Source organism: Hippoglossus hippoglossus, chromosome 6 (genome assembly GCF_009819705.1).
Source record: "Hippoglossus hippoglossus isolate fHipHip1 chromosome 6, fHipHip1.pri, whole genome shotgun sequence".
NCBI lineage: Eukaryota > Metazoa > Chordata > Actinopteri > Pleuronectiformes > Pleuronectidae > Hippoglossus > Hippoglossus hippoglossus.
This window is the reverse complement of record NC_047156.1, coordinates 19,632,241-19,653,392: the sequence shown is the minus strand read 5'-3', so window position 1 is coordinate 19,653,392 and position 21,152 is coordinate 19,632,241. Positions and strand designations below refer to the sequence as shown.

General features: G+C 41.2%; 2 protein-coding genes across 2 annotated transcripts in view; one reads left to right on the top strand and one right to left on the bottom strand.

Annotated features, from left to right (window-relative positions):
• Nucleotides 1–3,248: 3,248 nt before the first annotated feature.
• Nucleotides 3,249–7,258, bottom strand: LOC117763221 (dual specificity tyrosine-phosphorylation-regulated kinase 4-like). The gene is made up of 10 exons (XM_034588181.1): nucleotides 7,246–7,258; nucleotides 6,985–7,157; nucleotides 6,601–6,782; nucleotides 5,397–5,537; nucleotides 5,182–5,320; nucleotides 4,623–4,707; nucleotides 4,307–4,479; nucleotides 4,151–4,211; nucleotides 3,924–4,038; nucleotides 3,249–3,532 (listed from the first exon to the last, which is right to left on the bottom strand). Exons 1-10 carry the CDS (start codon nucleotides 7,256–7,258, stop codon nucleotides 3,382–3,384), a joined length of 1,233 nt encoding a protein of 410 aa, XP_034444072.1. The 3' UTR covers nucleotides 3,249–3,381.
• A 9,812-nt stretch (nucleotides 7,259–17,070) lies between these two features.
• Nucleotides 17,071–21,152, top strand: part of srpk2 (SRSF protein kinase 2) — a 48,023-nt gene continuing 43,941 nt past the window's right edge. The window contains exon 1 of the mRNA XM_034589106.1: nucleotides 17,071–17,815. Coding sequence (XP_034444997.1) covers nucleotides 17,778–17,815 — 38 coding nt within the window. The 5' untranslated portion in view covers nucleotides 17,071–17,777. The remainder of the gene's footprint in view (nucleotides 17,816–21,152) is intronic.

The window sequence follows — 21,152 nt, the reverse complement described above, 5'->3', positions numbered from 1 at the left end:
CGTGTTGTGCATGTTGCCACAGAGACACTGGCTGTGTGACATCAGTAGACCAGTAGCTATAACAACAGAGCAAGTCCTAGTCATGATGATTACAGGAACAACAATGATGCAGCAGTTTAGAGACATGGCACAGTAGAGATGGCACCTGATGCTATAAATGGATAAAGTTTTCTATACTGGGGCCTTTTGAAATAGCAGCTAAGAGTGCATATGATCAAAGATTACTACAAAGGGTTTGGCTGGCAGAATCAAATGATTTCCCTCATGGAATACAGATTGTAAATTAGTCTGCTTTTTATGTCATAAGATTAGCGGTCCTTTCCTTACATTTCAAAGGCTGAGACTTTTGTGTGGATCCCCACCATGATTATATGGATCTGCATCGGCACACCAAAAGGTGCTGAGGTTGTAATTGTGAACGGGATATAAAACACCACTATTATAGCATTCAGTAGTCGTAACTCTTCCACCAGTGAGTCTAAATGCTAATATTCCACTCAGTATATAAGTCAGCTTGCAGTGCCCATTGTATGACTATAGACTGTTCTGCATGAAATGAGCTGACTCTAACCTGACTAATGTTCCCACACATTGCTGTGTAAACTGCATTGATTCTCAATTGTGGAGGCGGGGGTTTGGCCAGCCCATAGTCTTTTACTGAGGATGCGAGCAGGCAGCAAGTTGTATCAAAGCTGAAATAGCTTGTTGGGTTTATTTATAAAAGTAAGGCAGGCCTTCATACATAACACAATATATAAACATAAATGACCATCACTTGCAACAACGTTTGTTTTGTTTATAGTGTAAGCTTTGGGGTATTTTATGTTTTCTTTAGATAAAGACAATGGTGAGAGATGAAACAAAGGTCCATGGTTCATTGTTAGTGTCTTAACCACGAGGCCACTGAGACTTAATTAAAGTCCAATAACACATATTTAGGAGACAGATACCACTCACATGTCTTATATGAAGCTGGAGCCTGTAGCAGGTTAGCGTAGTTTAGGATGAAGGCTAGAAACATACAGAGTTTCCGCTACGGTCCGCTGCTGCACAATGATCAGAAGCGCCGGTTGGTTTGTACCTTGCTGGAGTTTCCAGTGTTCACTCATCACAAGTTATTAGGATCTGAACTATGAACGTGAACTAGTTATTTTTAAGTGTGAACTGGCACTGGGTGCTGGTGGCAGGCTACAGAAAGTGGTTAGTTGCATGCAAAGAAAGACCCTGAGTCTGTGTAAAGCACAACAGAAGGCACTTATGTATATTCAACTTCTTACATACAACATAACTACATACAACTTTCAATAACGCACTACCAAATATCATATAACAGCACAAACTTACTAACAAACTTATAAACATTACATTACATTATATTTCATTTAGCTGACGCTTTTATCCAAAGCGACTTACAATAAGTGCATTCAACCATGAGGGTACAAACCTAGAACAACAAGAATTGAGAAAGTAAAATGTCTTCAAAAAAAGCAAAACTACAAAGTGCTATAAGTAAGTGCCAAACATCACACTGGTAGAATTTAAACAGCCCTGTGCATAGCCTAGCGTAATTAGCCTGGTTGTGTTACCAGTCCATGAAAGGGGGGAAAGTTCCCTTTTCATGTTCTGTTCCAAGTCCAGCGAAGACTTTGGGCCATGGCTGCTTGTGCTGAAGTCCTTAGGCAGGCTCTCGCGACGCTGCTTTTTGGAAAGTTTTAGCAGTCTGCTTCAGGCAGGCCTGCTTGGAGGTCGACAGAGCTTGAGTAGGGAGAATGTCTCCCTCAGTGTTGCCAACTCCTCAGTAAGGAAAGTAGCTATTGGCTGTCCTAAAAGTCTCTAGAAGTCGCTAAATGACGTCATCTCCTAATTTGCATAATTGTAATGGACGCTGTAGGACAGACAAAAAGTGAGAAAAAACACCCTAAATATGTGTAGAACTACAAATGAGCTTTCTTCAGTTGATTCTTGTTTTTTTTTTTTTTTTTATCTTGCCATTGAAATAGGCCATCACTTCTCAAAATAACTTCATGACTTTAATGCTGTGTCTAGACCCACATTACATAAATCAATTTTGTCCTGTTAAATGTTAGAATATCAAATTTAATCAAAAGGCTGTTATGTGGGGTGGAATTGCTAGCTCTATGTCCAACCCTCCTCCTTTATCCGGGCTTGGGACCGTCAAAGTGACCCAAAAGAGACACTCTGGCACAGTTACTTAGGTTTTTTTTTTAAAGTTTTTGGTTTTTTTTCTTAAGTTTGGTTTAGTTTCTAACGTTATGCTCCAACTAGGAGCCTACAAACAAGTCACAGTAAAAAATTAATTTTTTTTTGACATAACTATAACATTCTTAAAAATGTTTTGTATAGACGGTTATAACTTGACAACATTAACGTGAAGAAACATTGACATTTACATCCCGCTCTGTAAGCCAGGGCGGGATCAGCGGCGGCTTTGCGCACGCGCGATTCATTTTTAGTCTGGAGGACGCAGAGTGTGGCTTTCCTCTCTGCTCTGACTGCAGCTGGGACTGCTGCGCGAGGCTCCTGTGAGACTGACCGCCTGTGAGTGCTTTGGGACGGTGGAGGGGCTCACGGCAGCACCCGCTGCTCGATGAGGGCAGTAACTGCAGAACGATACGTGCTTTCACGTCGGAGTCTCCAAAACACCAGGAAAGTCTCCAATAACACCAGAAAAAGTCGCTAGATTTGTCGCTAGTCGCTTTTGACAAAAAAAGTCGCCAAGAGGATTTGGAAAGTCGCCAGATTTAGCGAGAAAGTCGCCAAGTTTGCAACACTGGTGGAGAGGTACACTGCTCCTCCAGCCATTAGTGCTTTTTATTTCTGTTCTGTTTTGTGCAAATTAAAATGTTTTTTCTCTCTTTTTGTCCCCACTGACACATGTAAAACGTCCTTGGGTCCCTTGAATAGTGCTATATAAATTCAAGCTGTTATTATTATTATAAGGTAGAGGAAACTCTGATGCTCAAGGTGCCATGTTAGTAATAGCATCCCCCTTGTTGAAAGCGACGATCGTTTTGAAAGGTGGGCTTTGGTGATACAATTCTTTTGAGTGGCACCAGCCTTATGGGTTCCCTTTTTTCCCTTCTCAGCATGGTAGGTATTTTTGTGCAGATGGGCGCTTTATAACCTGAGTTGAAGTGGACAAGAAAAGGGGAAATAAACATTGTGTTTCAATTAGAGTAAGATAACACTGATCTGAAAACAGTGTTATCAGCACAGCATTTACAACATCAATATGCTCATCACTTATGTGTGAATGACAGTTTTTCCTATATTCGTTCATACACCTCAGTACTGGACAAAGTCTTGACCTGCTGTTGGTACTAAAAAAAGTCAGGGCATGACTAAGTCAGGATTCACCCACTAGAGAACCGCTGCTGACATATTTAAGTGCTGTAGGTGTGAAAGCAGTGAGGACTTACTTAATCGAGAACTTGTTTTCTGTTCGAAGTGTTTCCCAATCCATGGATGGCGCAAGGCTTTGTCTGGTGTCATGCGCTTTTTTGGATCATATCTAAAAAATGAGATACATGCACATAATGACGAGATTCTAATTTGGGATGAATAAGCAAAGAATTCTATATTAACATGAATATGTTATAGTTAAAGTATCACTATGCAACCTTGTTTATGCTGTCATGAGTAATATCCACTGTTCAGTTGTGTTTCAGTTCAGTGAGTTGGACTACACAATCAGAGCTCTGGTGAACATATTGATAGGCTTTGGGTTTTTTTTCTCTACATAAAAACCTCTTGAAACCACATGAAAAACATGAAGCCAAACAGAATTAATCTTCACATGTGGCTGCAGAGGGCGCTGTTGCTCATTACAAGTTACATAGTGTTGCTTTAAAGGCCTATTTATACAATGACAACCTAATGAGTGTTTCTGAGAGTGTTCTTACTCAAGGCAGCTCTCAATGAAATTGATGAAATAGGTATCCTTAGATTTCAGCTTTAAGGCCACAGAGGTCCTGCATTTTAGTATATTTTCCATCCGTCTTGGGTTCCCTTTAGAGTCTGCAAAACCAGGACAGGTTAGCAGGTGATTTTTACAATGTCCTACAATGCTGAGAACATTATGTGAAAAAGCAGCTAGGAGAAAATCAAAGTACGAAATTCTTGTGCTTACCAAAGAACTGTTTCCTTAGGGGTGAGTCTGCCAGGAGCTCTTCTGGAGGGACACCTAGTATCTGCAATAATTTAGATTCAAACATTTATAGAAGTTCCACGTTTATCAAAATAATATGACAACAATTTAAATAGAATGAATAATGATGAATATTACCTGCATTATGCTGCTGAAGATGGAATGAGTGTCAGGTCCTTCGAAGAGACGGTGACGGAGGTGGAGCTCAGCTACGATGCAACCGAAGCTCCACATGTCAGTTGCCGTTCTGCACCTTTTTCCAAGCAGCAGCTCTGGAGACATGTAGCTCAGAGTGAACACGGGAGGTTTATCTGTGGAGGAAGATGCAGGAAAATGGTTATTAATGTGGTCTTTATTTTCTTTACTAGAAATATTTGCAAATAATAACTCTAAAAGAAACAGGTTTCTTTTCTTATTTTTTAGTCACTTTGTAACAATACAAAATTTCACTCACCCTTTTCAGTTGTATAGAAGCTCCCTCCAAAGTCAGTGACTGCTGAATGCCTCTCATCATTCTTTTTGCGGACCAGGATGTTTTCCTGAAAAAATAACATGCAGGGACAATTATTCTATTACTTTGTAATTATGGACAGATGAATTATTTCAAAAGCTGCCCTGTTCTTCTTTGTTATTTTTGTCTATCTAGTATCTATCTTTCCTGTAGTACATGCATGGAATAATTGAACAGTAGACCATAGCAATGTTAGGCTATACAGTATGATTTACTTTTAACCATTATATGTTGGACATTTTATAGCTTTGCCTCCCCCCAGTGGTGAAAATACAGCACATAATGTCAATAGAACATACACTGCACTAATGTGTCTCATGTTTCCATATAGTGAAACCTATTCCATTACATATAGTGGTTTCAGGTGCAAGAACATTCTGACTTTCAGTAAATGTACTCAATGGATGCCATTGACAGAAAACTGTTTCTGTATTGTTTTTTCTTTAGAAACAGTTGAAGTGTGGCTAAAATAACTTTACAAAGTCTGAATTATTATTCCTACCGGTTTTAAGTCGCCATGGACAATATTCTTCTTTCTGAGCAGCTGCAGACATTTCAGGATGTCTACAATGTACCCTTTGAGCTCGTCCTCTGTGACTCGGTGCTTCTCCTTGCGTTTCATCACCTTATACAGGTCTCCACTGAAAATGAATGTGAGAGGTAAGCTTATTGCTTATTATTTCACTGCACAGAGAACAATGTGTGTTCTGAACTTACTCAAAGAGGTCAAAACTGATGCAGAGGTGATTGCGGAAGTAGAAGTGCTCCTTCATGTGGGCGATGTTGGCTGAATTATTCTTGTCACTCTCTTCCAGGGCTTTCAAAACCTTCATCTCAGACTTTGCCAGCTTAAGAACGCTGAAAAACCACAGAGAATAATATGCGTGACTATATGGCATGAAAAACCTGTCATCTGAAGTATTATAGACAACAAATTGTTCACGAGTTCCAGACCTATAGGAGTGATACTATAGTTTTTTTCCACAGGCGGCATGCACGCAGAAACTGTGCATGCAATACACATTTGTATTATTCTCCACAGTTTCACACTATTTCACTAATCAGCAGAAATTTAACAATTGACACCCAATGGCATGGAAACACAGACAACTGCAGCACAGCGGCAGGACACCACATAAAGTCTGCTGAGCATCATTATCTCAATGGCAAAAGGGGCTTATTTAAGAAGAAAGTCTGATCAGGAACCCAGCCAGGCACAGACTTCTACAGGGAAGAGGATACAAGGCCACAGACCACAAGTGAAGTGGCTGAAGTCCAGCATCAAAGATGATTTGACAACAGTCATATGGACCTGAAAAACATTCTGGATGTGTTTGTTTCATGGGCCAGCAGAGAAGACGCTGGAAAGATTGAGCGACCTGATTTACAGGCACAGGATAGAAAGCTTCATAATCAAAGATTCACAGGATTACTACCAACAGCCCCTCAAAAAAGGCAGCATGAAATCGAATGGCTTGGGGAGAGAAGTGCCTTGATGAAAGGCATCTCAAGGGGAGAGAGTGGGTATACTATCCACCGCTGACAAAAAGATATAAAACATTGCATGACAAAAAGAAGAGGACACAAACAATTTCTTCAAGGATCCCACCACTCAAGAAATCAAGGGAGGGCTGAATATTGTAGGGGACAGTTACAAGTCCTATCCGTCCTATAACCAACACATTTTGTGATAATCTTAATTCAAAGTCCATCAACCAGCTTATACTAAGCTTAACCACAAAAAGAACATGAGATTCACCTGAGAGCTGAGAAAAAGTAAGTATGTGTGTTTCAGTGAGAAACACTTGCGGTAAAAACAACTGTGTTTTTAAAAGAAATAACAACATATTCCAACATCTAAAAAACTCAATCATATCACTGATGACTTTCATCATCATGACTTGGTTTTTCATTGCCTTACCTGTCTTTGTTTCGAATGAGCTTGATGGCCACAAACTGCTTGGTCTTATAATCCAAGCATTTGAGAACCTCTCCAGAGTAGCCATTCCCAATAACTGCCAAGATTTGATAGCGGTAGGCCAAGTGGTCATTGACAATCTGTGTATTAAAGAGATTTATAAAAATAAAAAAAGCATATCCATAAGAAAGAAAAGCAAATCATTAAACATTCATATACTGCTTCAGAAGTGATAGGCTGGGATGTTTAAAATGATTGTAAAACAAATGATGAGAATTGACTGTAAAACAATCATTTTACAATGAAATTACAGCTGCATTGATTGATTTTTGTATGATGAATGGATCAAATTGTTTGTTTTTGTACAGTAAAGACTTGAGCACTTACTGTTCTGTACAGTCCTTCCTCAGTGTCGAAGCCAAAGTTGTAGAACTGGGGATTCTGGGTGTTGCACATAATCTTGTTTGTTGTCATCTTTCCCAGGTACCACACCTGTTTGTAGTTACAGATCTCTGTCTGCTCATAGTTTGTCAAATATGGCATGAAATTCCTCAGAACATCTGCACATGGGGTAAACAGATCTCCATTTTCATGTTCTCATAAGGCAATCAGAGAAGACAGAAGTCAGGATTTTAAAAACAAACTTACATTCAGAGGTCATGGGTAATCTTTCTTCAGAGGGTTTCCTCTTATGTGTTTTCTGCAGGGAAGGCACGTTTGGTTGCCTCAGTGGGAGTCTCTGCTGGACCCTAGTGCCAAATTCTGCATGAGCTTGCTGAGTGAAGCTGAAATCCAATTGGATTTTCTGAAGGCTCTAGTTGATCAATGAAGGTTGAGCGTGCAGAAAACAGAGGGAATTTGTGTATCTATTAAATGATCTGAATATCTTATATCTTCAAACTATCATGTTGATCGGTTGTATTAAATATTTACAAGTAAGCCATGAATTAAGCTAACCTTATTGTCTGATAATTTCCAACAGGGCTTCCTTTTTTGGAATAGGTTCTCAGGTGATGGTTTTGCAGGCATCCTTGTAATCTTTTCAGGAGGGTTTCGAGGAATCTTTGAACTATGTCAACTCTGCTAACGTTAACTTCCTTTGTTCGGCAACCGATGTCAAAGGGCATTCTGTCGCCTTATAACACAAAACACATCGGGTATCAAGTTCATCTTCATCTTTGTTTAGTTTATAGACAGGTGGAAATCAAGCTATAATCTTATGATGTTATTCCTCCTCTTTGAAGGTGACATGGTGATGTCTTTGATGATGTCTAAGTGATGCCTTTACGACATCATCCAAAATTCCATAATCCAAGGTCGAATAGGACCTTTGATCTGCCTTGCACCAACACAGTAGATCATCATCGAAGACCTGCCAATAAACCGACTCATTGTCACAGCGCCACCTGCTGGCAACAGGAAGTGACATGTTTTATACTTTGACGCACTGCTCCTGGCTGCTTTACAATATATTGCTCAAATGAGCTCAGACAAGTCAGAAGACCTTCACGGTCAGAATTGTGACTTTTCCTCAAACCATGTAAACATTGAGGTGCGGCGAAGGTTGATCCTTCGCCAAAGAAGACAAATCTATTATAACTCCACTGTGCATTGTCCAATCAGCACCAAATTGCTCACCCTTAAAAAAAACCCGACCTGAACAGATCTATTAGTCTGTATGTAATGATAGTGATAGCGCCACCTACTGGCAACAGGAAGTAAGCCATGTTTTACAACTTTAATTGGAGATACATAACATTTTCACTGTGTGGTCTGCACTTGATGGCATGGACCGTAAGTTAGTGCGAGTGGTTCAGCGTTGTGTGACGGACACAGGAAGTGAAGCGTTTATCCTTCCCTTATTTTCTAGTTTTCTTTAATATTGTTAATGTTTGTGGCTCACATGTAAGTTTGAATTATTTACTTATGTGGGGATATTGTTTCTTACATTTCATGTCGTCTGTTAGCATTGGCACAAGCTTCAGACCCAAGTTCACAGTGTGACGGTCATCAGCAGTGGTCATCAACCTTTTCGAGCACAAGATCACTTTTTTATCTAAGCCGTAGACGTAGACGTTACCCCGTACTTAAACTCAGGACTTAAACTCGGGACTGTAACTCGGGACTGAAACTCCGTATTGAAACTCCATATTGAAACTCTGGTCAATGCGCCAGAATGAGACCGGTGATAGGCTTGGTCGTGTGTCACTCCAAGTGCAGTCAGCCAATCAGAGGAAGGGTTCATAAATAATTAATGAGGCAGGCGAAAACAGCCTGTTCTGTCTGCAGCTCCAGAGAGAGGCAGAAGAGAGGACATGGAGATACAAATTGCATTTGTTAAGATTTTAGGTATCTTCAATATAAAAAATACGAGCTTGATGGAGTGACCAGATATACAACCACCACAACAAATCAGCTTTTTAAATTTTCTTAAACACAATAATCAATGGAGGCGGGGTCAGATCAAACTGTGGTCCAGCTGGTGCAGACTCTAGGCACAAGGAAACAAGAGGGTTAATGACTTCCAATGTAGACAAGTTCAGTGCAGGAGCTGGAGAGGAGTCCTTGAAACCTCTCTCCCTGGCTGTCTCTCTTAGTCACGTTAGCACTATTCTGTCCTATGGCTCCTGTCCTTGCAAATCAACAGAGTCCACTCCAAAAAATTGTTTGGCACTTTCACAATCCACTAAATATACCTCCTGAGGCCGCTGTTGTGTCAACAGACATTATTAAGAGTAAATTTTCCTCCGTGTTTAGTTAAAATCAGTCATTTAAAAAAAAAAAACAGGCCAGACCCAATCTTCTTAAAACAAAGAGTTTTACTTTTCTTATCCATGAGAACGCTCCAGGTCCACAGTTATCTGCGTCAGCTCTCTCCACAGTCCACACAAGGATCCTCTCCAGAGGCTGCTGTTTATACAGATGGCTCGCACTCCATTTGTTAGTTACTTTTTATAATGTTATCCTCAATTGGCTTAATAAATATACTTATATATATATATATTTATATATACTATACCCTACTTTTGTTAACTTTAACTGCCGTTTTGTCATGGCCTTAAGAGCTGGCATGTGACAACAGCAGTTTGTGAGACAGATGTCTGTGGAATTGGTATATATTTCAAAAGAATGTGTAAATTAAGGGGAACATAATCCTGGCCTAAGATCTCAGATTAGGATGTTGGGTACATTTCAGGGGCAAATCAACAAGTGCTTTGTAATATATTATGGGAACCAAGTTTCTTTGTCTGCTGTTTTGATATGGCATGGCTGGGTGAGCCTGGGGCATAATGTGTTGCTAAGCCCTTATGGATCCATTAATCACAACATAACCTGAAATTATTCAGGTCTTATATTTCTTTGACATAGGAACCACAAGACATAATCATTAGACATTAATTGCAAACCCATCTTAGTTAACACATTAACACATTCAAAAAAAACCTTGGCTGTCCCCTTCCTTCTCTCCAAGATATCGCAAACGCTCATACCTCTCTAGAGCCCTGGAAGACTCTCACCCTGGCCACTATTTGTTTGAACTGCTGCATTACAGGTCACTCAAAACTGGAACCTCAATTTCTTTCCTAAGGCCATTCAAACCCTAAATCAACCACCAAAAGGAAACTTGCCTATTACACTCATAACCTTCTTAACTATGGGAACTGTGCAATATCTTCTGTGGACTGTGCAATAATCATATGCAATCTAAGCACTTAATACCACTTTATGTCTGTGTGTATGAAATGTGTTTTATCTTGTGTCTTTTTATATATTTAAATATGTTCCTATGCACCTTCATGGAGAGGCACTATACATTTTGCATACAAGGACAATAAAGGCTTTCTATTCTATTCTATTCTATTCTAGAATCCCAAAGATTGTGCAACAAACTAGGTCTATTCAGATGAAAGAACCACGGGGACTTGTGGGAAATTACCTCTTTTGTCTCTCAAATTTTAGGAATTTATTCTCATAACATTATGGCCCTGTCCCAATTCATAGAAATAAAGGAAATCTTGCATAAATACTGTCACGCCGTCAAAACAAGCACGTAAACAATCAGAGTGAGAGTAAGGTGCATTAGTCCTGTTTCCTGTATATGCAAACTAACTGCAAAAGTTACATTGAAATAACTGATGTAAACATGCTGAGTGTGTATGGATCACTCCCCCGTGTAGCTCCCTTTGGAGGGGGACAATCCCAGCTAAGGGCACTTCATATCTAGGGGTAGGGCCAAGGGAGAGGAATTGGGCCTTAGATTTTTTTCACGTAATATTATGACTTACTATTTTCGTAACAACAACTTTATTTCTCATAATATTGTGACTTTTTTCTCGTAATACTATGTGCATTATTCTCTTACTTAATTTGTTTTCTTCAATGTGGCCCTAATACTCGTGGTACGAGCACAGACAGGTGGGAGGACACTTTTGTTTTGTGAGGAGTTGAGGGCCCGAGCTCTGATGGTGCTAAATAAAGCCAGAAAGGTCCCCAGCCCTGAAGCTGCAAGGAACCTATTGTTTTTCAAGATAATATTTGTTCAACAATGGTTGCAGCTTTAATTTAGCAACTTCAAGGCTGTAAACTCAAATTTAGTCCTGTACCCACGATTTCAGAGTATGTTAGTCACATTACAGCAGAACTGAATTATCCCATTCATTGTGCTGACATAATGCTCGGCAGGCCAGTCCTCTCTCTCCTACAGGCTGCAGGGCTGTTAACACAGGGTGGTCATTGTTGTATGTCCCCTCAGTTTACAGCCAAGACTATTCCTCCGTCCCTCATAATTTATGACAATATATAAAAACACAATATTATGTTTTTGTTTTCTGGCCTCCCAAAGTTCTTACTTTTGCCCCAGGCCCTGTACCACAGTGTGCATGCTTTTTATCAACTCTTGAGTGTATTGTGTGCATGTTTGAATCTCAAGGGTGTTATTCTCATTTTGTCCAATAGAGTGTATTCATGATCCATTTTCAGCCATTGGTGACATGATTCTTGTATAGTATTCTTTCCCACCTCCAGATTTCTTTTGTTGTGCTGGGAATGACTGAATTCTTTGGCTCTGACCTCATGTTTACTCAGTGATATAAATATCAATATAATCAATATAAAGGAATTTCAACATTTTTACATGTTGTGTGCTTTCCTTGATGATTAAGATTGCATTTTTGTGTGAATCCGTCAGACAACTATATGTAGACACAAGTTAATTTTGACTTGTATCAAACGTATGCTGCTGTTTTTAAATTTTCATTCGTCAGAGATAGTGTTTTAAAAAATAGTTAAAATGTCATCCGACTCCTTTAATCACTTCCATTGATCACACAAACACCTTCATCTCAGTTAAGTGTTATTTTTTTACCTTTCCTGTCCTCCATTAGTGAGGTTTAAGGGCATTACGAAACATGCAGTTGGCCATTTTATAGGTGAACTTAAGTATTAAGTGATACCCAATTCCATGTGCGACATAATTCATTTCAACATGTCAGCAGTTGCCTGCGTGCGTCCGTGGGCATGTGTGTGCGAACAAGCATGCAGATATACATCTAGTATCCACAGGCTATGTCATTCAGTTAGAAATGTTGAGTCTCTATTGGTTGGTTTGCTCCATAAAAATGTCTGAAGCAGAGAAAACTAGCTGCTCCAAGGCAGACCTGAGGCAATCAGTATGTCAATCAATCTGGACACTGACTGCTCTCAACTCACTCACACAGACACTCATGCTGTAAGTGAAGAGACTTGGTGTGCATGTGATCGTGTGTATTTCCACCTGGGGGCAGTGTTTTCTCTTCAGACGATGACAACAAGGTAGTAGACACAAAGAGCACAGTCACTGTTAAAGTAACAGCATGCAACCTTATGGACTGAGGACATTTTGGGAAAGTGAGTGAGTCCTCATTTTATGACAAACTGTCAAAGGGCTTTTTATTTGGTGTGTGTGTGTGTGTGTGTGTGTGTGTGTGTGTGTGTGTGTGTGTGTGTGTGTGTGTGTGTGTGTGTGTGTGTGTGTTTGCCTGCTGTAAACTCCTTCTCTCTCCCTAGCATCCACCAGTCAGTGAGGAGAAGTAGGTCGCTTTAAGATAGCTCCCGGCAGCCTCAATACTGGTTCCCAAAATATATCTGCTCATGAGAGTCAGCACCTCTCTCCCCCCACCGCTTTCATACTCTTCTTTTGCTCCATCTTCTGTTGAAAATAGAATCAGACTTTGAATTCACAAAATAATACCCTGAGTGAAATATCCTGAGGTGTGTGTGTGTGTGTGTGTGTGTGTGTGTGAGATCCTGTATGCTTATTTTTTTCTGCTTGTGAATGAGCCACTGTGCTTTGGCGTCTTCAGTCTCACTCAGTTTACCCCCTTACACAGGTGATAACAGGATGGTACCATTGTACTCATAACACAAGGGGGGTCAGGTGTTTTTGAGCAGCTTTGTCACCCATGTCTTGCCCTGCATGTGCTCTGGCATGCAAGTAAAACAAACAGCATTGTGTAAAATAGCGATGCACTAATTCGATTTTTGGTCTCCTGCCTCAGTACATCTGGATATCTACTAATATGGAGTATTAATATGATACAAGTTTTTCTCTTTTTCCCCAGATATTAATTATATATACTTCAGAAGATGGAAGTAGATTGATCATTTTAATGTGAATGGACTTGTGGCCAGAGATTTGTTCACTACCAAACTTGTTGTCAGCAGCCAAACAATAAAAAATAATACTGTATAATTTTATAATGATGTTGACTAAGACTGTGTATTTAGTGTGAATTGACTGATACCTAACTGATGCCAAGTCAACCTAATGTCAGTATCTACACTGATGTGGATACAACAGATCTAATTGGTGTGTGTATCCCAAAATACAGCATAAAGCACAAAGGTCAGCTATGACAAGTTAGTTTTAAGGTCTGATGGTTACTTTGTAAAATTTGATTAGTGATTGCATTATTATCTTTTAATTATTGGATGTTTTATTTATTTTTTTTTAACTTAAAAACAAGCTCCCATCACAAGCTCAAGGGTTTTATCTTACAGTTTATTTGGTCTAAAGATCAGTTAAATACCCAAAGGGAGTAATTTTATAACAGCTCAACATTAAAAATAATCCTCATATTGGACAAGCTGGAAACCTAAAAACCACTTTAAAAAGATATTTTCCTCTTGATAATTGAATAGTGTGATACTTTTTTCAGACTTTTGGCAAGACAAAACTCTGAAAAATGTCTGGACCCAATTTTCCAGATCGCCTTTTATATATGAAGAAAGCAGCAGGAGATGGTCCAGGTCAGACGTGTTCAAATCAACAGGAACATTTCCAGAACATTCAGGTGAGGGGTGGAACCTGGGCAGAGCATGAAGGAGGCAGGACATAACGTATAAATACCGCTGCAGTATTATTCTTTTTTTTAACAGCACATCGAAGATGGTCTGACAAGAAGCCACTGACTCAGGTGGGATATTTATTTTTGCGTAAAGAACAATACTAAAAGCATTTGGATATATTTGTATTCTTCCAGTTTTGTGTCCGTTGGATATTAGAAACGTCAACAACACCCACCCACTTGCTGATAATTCTTCAGACATTTTCCTGCTGTATACTCACATGGGCTCTCTACAGACATTTTACTATAGCTTCCCTGAATGCATCCAAACAGTTGAAACTCTTCTACAGGAAGAGGAAAGCAGGGATTTTGATTAAAAAATACTATTGATACTCTTTGTTTTCATATATGTGGCATATGTCAAGAGATTAATTAATGAATATTTAAACACAGGGACAGAGGATATAAACTGGGAAATGTTTTTTCAAAGGACTTTTACTCTGCAGACATACACTCGATAATTTATATAGATTCTGTGTGTGAATATGTAGAATATGTAGTCAAGGGACAATATTTTGCAGTCTTAAGCCTTCTGGTTTCCATTTCTAGTTTGGCCATTCATGTTTGAGCAGACTTTTGTTTACCTGCAGGTAAACAAAAGAGGCAGAACACACTGAGGGAAATATACGTACGACTCATGTGATAAAAGAAACCAGTCAGACTGTAAACAATGTACGGCAAACAGAAGATGGAGTCCTGGCCCGAATATCTGCTTGTCTACACCGTACAGACCCAAAATATTAGCCATTGCCCCCTGAGGCTGATTCATCGTCAGATCCTAACCAATGGGCTCCGAGAATTTGCTCATGATGACGCCATTTGCTGCCACACTTCCCTTCACCAACCCAATGTCTTAAAGATTTTAAGAAATTAGGGTCAATATGATTTTGAGCCCATAAGGTGATGTTCTCCCATGCAGCAGATTCCTATTACTGCATGTAGATTTGGCTCACTGCCGAATTGGTGATTTGACATGGTTCTCCTTGAATTACATCCAGTTTGTGCCACAATAGGCTCCAGCCCCCTCCCCCACAGCCCCCGTGACCCTGATAAAACTGGGTTCAGAAAATAAATGAAGTCAAGTGCTTGCTCTCATATTAGCTCAATATTGCTCTTGCCGTTTGGATGCACTGAGCTGTGCTGTGATGCTATGTACATTACCCCCCACTGGCCCATATTCACAGAGAATGAGGACAATAGTTTGGCTCAAAGACATGTGTGCCTAATGTAGCCCTTTCATGTGGGAAGGCAGAACTACATGGAGCTAGGAGAGAAAGGGGATCATTGTGTTTTGCTTTTCTTTCAGTGTCTGTCTCTCAGACATGTCTCATGCCCCTGATCTCTGTTGGTGCTGTTACCACAGATTTCACTGTCGGACATTTTATTCAAATACAACCTGCATTAGCTGTTTCAAAATCAATGACCTTCTTTTAAGGCTGGGTGATAATTCACCATTATTGTGTCATTTTTTTTGTGGAATTGTTTTGTGAGGCTATAATCTAATCTTCATTTCACAAATTCAAATTTAACGATTTCAACCAAATTATAATTTATAAAAACAAAATCACTCATTAAGTTTTCATTGACATGTTTTTTTCTGATATAGTGCACAACGGTGGAACGCAGCAGTTTGAGTACTTTACATGAAATCTTGCATGATATGGATAAAATGATGAAGAGCCATGAATTATTCCCTGAGAAATCAAGGAAAATCTCGCAATAATAAAGAGAGTGGGTTCTTTCCTGATCTCTACCACAGTTTCGTGATGAGTCCAGTAGTTTTGTGTGATGCTGTCGACTAACAGACAAGCAAACAAACGCTGATCGAAACACAAGCTCATTGGCCGAGGTACTAAGACATAATCTAATAACAAGAATGCGAGCCATGCTAGCAGCCCTGTGAAGTTGTACTTGTGCTCCATGATGCTGTGAGTTTAACTCTAACATGCTAACATGCTCTCAGGGACAATTGTTAAGCAGGTAGCTTTGTTTAGCATGATGTTAGCATGCTAAGATGTATGTTGGTGGGGTTAGATGAAAAGCTGAAGGACCACCTACACAAATACAATTTATCCTGTGGTGGACTTGAATTTGACTATTTCAGTCTGAACTGAAGTGGCGGACCAACAGACCAACTGACCCACTTTGTCAGTTCCATGCCGTAATAACCAGATACAGGGGTCCATTTTAGCTTTAGCCACTGAATTAAATACCTGTCAAAACAAGATAATCCATTGCACCTATGGGGAATCTTGCAAATCCAATATTTCCATTGAGCAGTCATGCTTTTTAAATTGCAACATTACCTGCAACGACCTAGAACACACAGAGATATTGAAGGGACGTATGCCTTGTTGTATACCATAAAAATCTCAGCAGGTAGAGAATGTATTCAATGTATGTACTGCATGTCGGCTACTGTACTGCCCCTGTTTTACAAGTCGGTCACATTAACCTCAGGATGCCCATGCAACCCCCCCACTGTGCATTTTCACATGCACACTTGCATACATCTACATTGTACACACATACATGCGCACGCCCACACACCAATATTGAGGTCAGATTGAGAGATAGAGACAGACCCCCCCCCCCTCATGCACACCCTTTGGCTACCTCTCTGTGAGCTGTGCACTCATGTAGAAGCACACCCATCTGCCCAGAGAGATGGTGAGAATGTGGAGGCAGACTGGGGACGGAGGCAGAAACGGATAAGACACAAATAGAAGCAGTGGCATCCAAAAAAGACAGAGGGAATAGGGATTAGAATAAAAGGGAGGGAGGAGGATGACAGAGAATGGAGAAGATCGAGAGAGAGAGAGGGGAGGAGTTGGTGGGGGGGGGTTAAGGCAGATCTGTTGCCCTGAGATACAGGATGTCGTAATAAGGCAATTGGGAGAGAGAGAGAGAGATAGAAAGAGAGAGGGGGAAAAAGAGAGAGAGGGAGGGTGAGACTAATTCGTGAGGAGAAAAGGGGGAGGAGAATGTGCCTCCAGAAGAAAAGCTGTAATTTCCCTGTCGGTGTGACGAGTAGACACCCCTCTCACTGCACAGAGAGTGGAACGGCCCAGCTCGCTCTGGGCTCTGTTGTTGTGCAGAGCTGCAGAAGGCCTGATAGAGCCAGCTAGACACACATATAGTGAGAAAGGAAGAGAGAGAGAGAGAGAGACGAACGGGAGAGACACAGAGACAGACACACTGTGGACCGAGAGCCTGTGTTTTCATTTCATCATCCAGTCCAGACCAGCAGCACCAGAGAGGAAGGGGACGAAGGGAAGAGGAGGACAAAGAGGAGCTCCAGTGACAGCAGGGAGAGTGAAAGAGAGGCAAGGTGAAGGAGGAGAAGGAAGGAAGGAAGGGAGGGAGGAAGGAGGCTGGGGCATGAGGAGGGGCGCCTGACTGACATTGCTGCTCTCCTTAAAAGCTCACACACTCACACACAGACACACACACACACACACACAAACACACAGACACACACACTGATGTAGGCAGACACACACACACACGGCAGATTGTACTCTGCTCAGTTGCTGCTCTTTTCTTAAAATCCTTTGCGGAGCCTTGTCCTCCATCCTCTGAGCAAGAGGACAAGAGAGACACAGAGAGAGGAGGAGGGAAAAGGACGAGGAGGAGGAGGAGGGGAGGCAGTAACCCTCTCCTCTCCGTTTCTCAGACACAGCAGAAAGGGATAGGGAGAGGAAAGGAAAAAGAAAGAGGAGAAAGCAGCTTTCTGTTCTATTCCTGCCGTCTCCTGTGGTCCCTTGGCCAGCGAGCGGCTAACAGGCACCTCTCATGTCCGTGAACTCGGAGAAATCCTCGTCCCCTGAAAGGTAACAGCTCCTCCTTCACTTTGCACCTCATCCTTATCATTTCATCCCCCATATGTCTGCGTGCCTGTCCATCTGTCTGTCTGTCTGTTATCCTGTCTGCTCCCACCCCGGCCCTCTCCCACCACCAGCACCTCCATGTTTTGTGTCTCTATCTGTTTTCTGTCTGTGCATCACAAGCTGGTTTCTTCCATTGTCTGGGTCACAGCAGTCTGACTGTGGCGAGGAAACAACACGCAGTGGATTTATTGCCACACGGTGCTGTAACGTTTCAGAACATCCTTACCTACACGCACACACCACATCATATTCAGCTTGCTTTAACATCTTAAAGCATTGACACCTCTACACGGACACACACTTGAGCTGCCACTGCTGCCTTCAGAGGCGTCAACGTCTCTTGTGACAACAATAACAAGATACACACACACACACACACACACACACACACACACACACACACACACACACACACACACACATTCTCTCTTCATGGAACAGAGCTTACACAGCAAGAGTGTCTACACACGTCAACATTAGCACAGCCAGCAGCAGCAGCAGCGGTGCATCTCAGCAGCGATGCAGGACAACAGCTCGCCACATGACGCACCTCAGTGCATAGCAATACTGTACAATGGCACCTACTGAATGCCACACAACTTCGACACAACAGACACACATTTTGACCAGCTTCGAGGGATCATCACATCGTAGATTTACATATCATGAAATGTCCAATTACAGTGTTTAGCATCAATAGCAAAGTCACGGGGCCTTAGCAGTCACATGACACTGTGGCTAATTGAAAATACATACAGACAAAGACGTGCACACACACCAGCACTGTTCCAAATGGTCACGACAGAATATTTCACCTTACATGACAAGCACACGTATCAAGGCTAAAGCTATCCCACCCTTGAGATCAACGACCTCTTTATTCATTTGTATCCATTTATGCCAAATTTTCCCTCTCGCATAGATAAATGGTTAGCTGAACCTGATTTTTAAAGAATACATGTTGTGATGTTGCATTTTCTGATCGCTATCTCTGAGCCCATCGGCTATTGTTTTGATGACAAATTGGCCTCCGGGGGCAACAGTCAATATTTTGGGGCTTCCGGTGTAGACAGTGGATATCCAGGCCAAGACTTGGCTGTACATTGTTTACAGTCAGACACACATGTCAAACGTTTCTCCACACAAAACCAAAATAGCGATACATTTTGGAGGGGTTTTGGACGGCATTTTAGCTTATCTCTATTACCAGCTACCTGCATATAAAAAGACGTGATTTTGCCTCTTTTGCTCCACTGTTTACCTGCGGGTAGCCCTACTCAAACACGATTGGTCCAACAAGAAATCAGAAACCAGAAGTCTTCCTGCCACAAGTTCTTGTCCTTCGTCGCCAGATTCTGCACATTCACATGCAAAATCGGTTGACAGAGCTTATTCAGTCGTAACATAATCAATTAAGGAAGGAAAGTTTGTCTTTTTAACCCTAAAAACAGGAAAACATGATTGGAGAAATGTTTGAAACAAAACTCTTACGTAGTTTCCATCTCTATTCTAAGCAGTGAATCGTGCTTTGTGTCCAAAGCAGCCTAATGTCCCGATTCCATTCACATCTATTCAGACCAGTTTCACATTCCTCTCTCAGTTTGCAAATGCGGAAAGAGCTTGATGTGACGGGTGCTGGAGGGTGAGGAGCAGGCAGACTGGATGACTCAGGTAGCCACTGATGCCGTGCCAAGTACGATCAGGCGTGAGCCGCTGCCATCCACACAAACGAGCGCCAGGCCCCAGACTGGCACACTTAAACGCACAGCGCAGTGGGCAAACAAACAGGCAGAAGTAAATGGGCTCTAACTATATCAGGCGTTTGTGCATGGTCAGTTGGGCACAGAGGGGAGTGGCGTCATGTTGGCAGCTGTTGATGAGCATGGAGTGAAGTTTGATTTAGGAGTAAGACGAAGTGAGTACAAATCCACACAGACAAATATGCAAGGTATACTAATATGTGTAGCATCTGTATAAGGAAAATGGGATTCCTACTGTCAGACATGCATTTAATAATAGTAGTGCAGGCAGGGACGTGCACAGACATTTTGGGGGGCAGGGGGTCAAGTGAGAAAAAGGGCACTTCTCATAATTATTTATAAAAAAATAATAATTTTAATATCCTCAAACTCACACAATTGTTGAATACTCAACAGTAGAATTAATATTTATTAGATGAGGAGCTTACAATCAAAATTATTCAGTTTAAGGCAGAACACTACAGGCAAAAACATAGTTTTTTCGTGTAGTGGTCAATTTTGAGATTTTGTTCTGATTCCATGTCTTCCTTCACTCTAATGGAAAGTAAACTTCCAAAAATACACATTTAGATGGTGTTTGTTTTACCCTCTGTCTGTTTGCTAGCAAGATACAAGTTAACTATTTGTTATTTTTCTATTGAAAAATCTGACTACAACAGTAAGTGTATGACAGTGGTCAGTGCTCTCCACACTGACATTCATTCAGTTTAGACTTGTGTACTGCACCTAGGGCTCAAAAGGACAAACTCTGATTATAGCCTTTACTGTATCAAGGTGGCCCCGCCTGATATTTTGATTGTTTATTCAATCAATAGATTTGTTTGACAGGGAAGCTGTGCACAAACAGGATTATCAAAAAAAGAAAAGCACCCCAGAAAAAGGGACGCTTTCTCTCGAGGAAGAAAAGGGCAGGTGCTCAAGCCCCCTTTGATGTCTATGTGTGCACGTGCCAGAGTGTAGGGATAAGACTATCACCTGGTGCAGTGAGGTTTGTGGATTTCATCACTTGGCAAGTTTTCCCCTTCCTCTGTTGTTTGGGTCACAGGCTTCTGGCTGTAATTAAGAATAATGCACGAGTCCCTTGCCTGGCAGGTAACTACAAAGAGGGAGACTCATGCGCACACACACACACACACACACACACACACACACACACACACACACACACACACACACACACACACACACACACACACACACACACACACACACACACACACACACACTACTGCCCTCTTTAACGGCTGCAACATCTCATATGACAGAAGCAGCACACGTGACGGCCTGTTATCTCTACTTCAGGTGTAACAGTCCGCGAGAGGCTTAACAGAAGTAACAAAACCAGTTATGAGTTTTTATCTCGGTTATCGCTCAGAATTAATTCACGTGCACCCTAATGACACTGTCAGTTATGAACCTCATGGGCGCACTGGCTGCTAATACCCCTCACCCTGCTCAAAGCTGTGTTTGAAAACCACAAGCAGCACAAGAGAGGATACAGGATGCAGCTTTATGAGTGT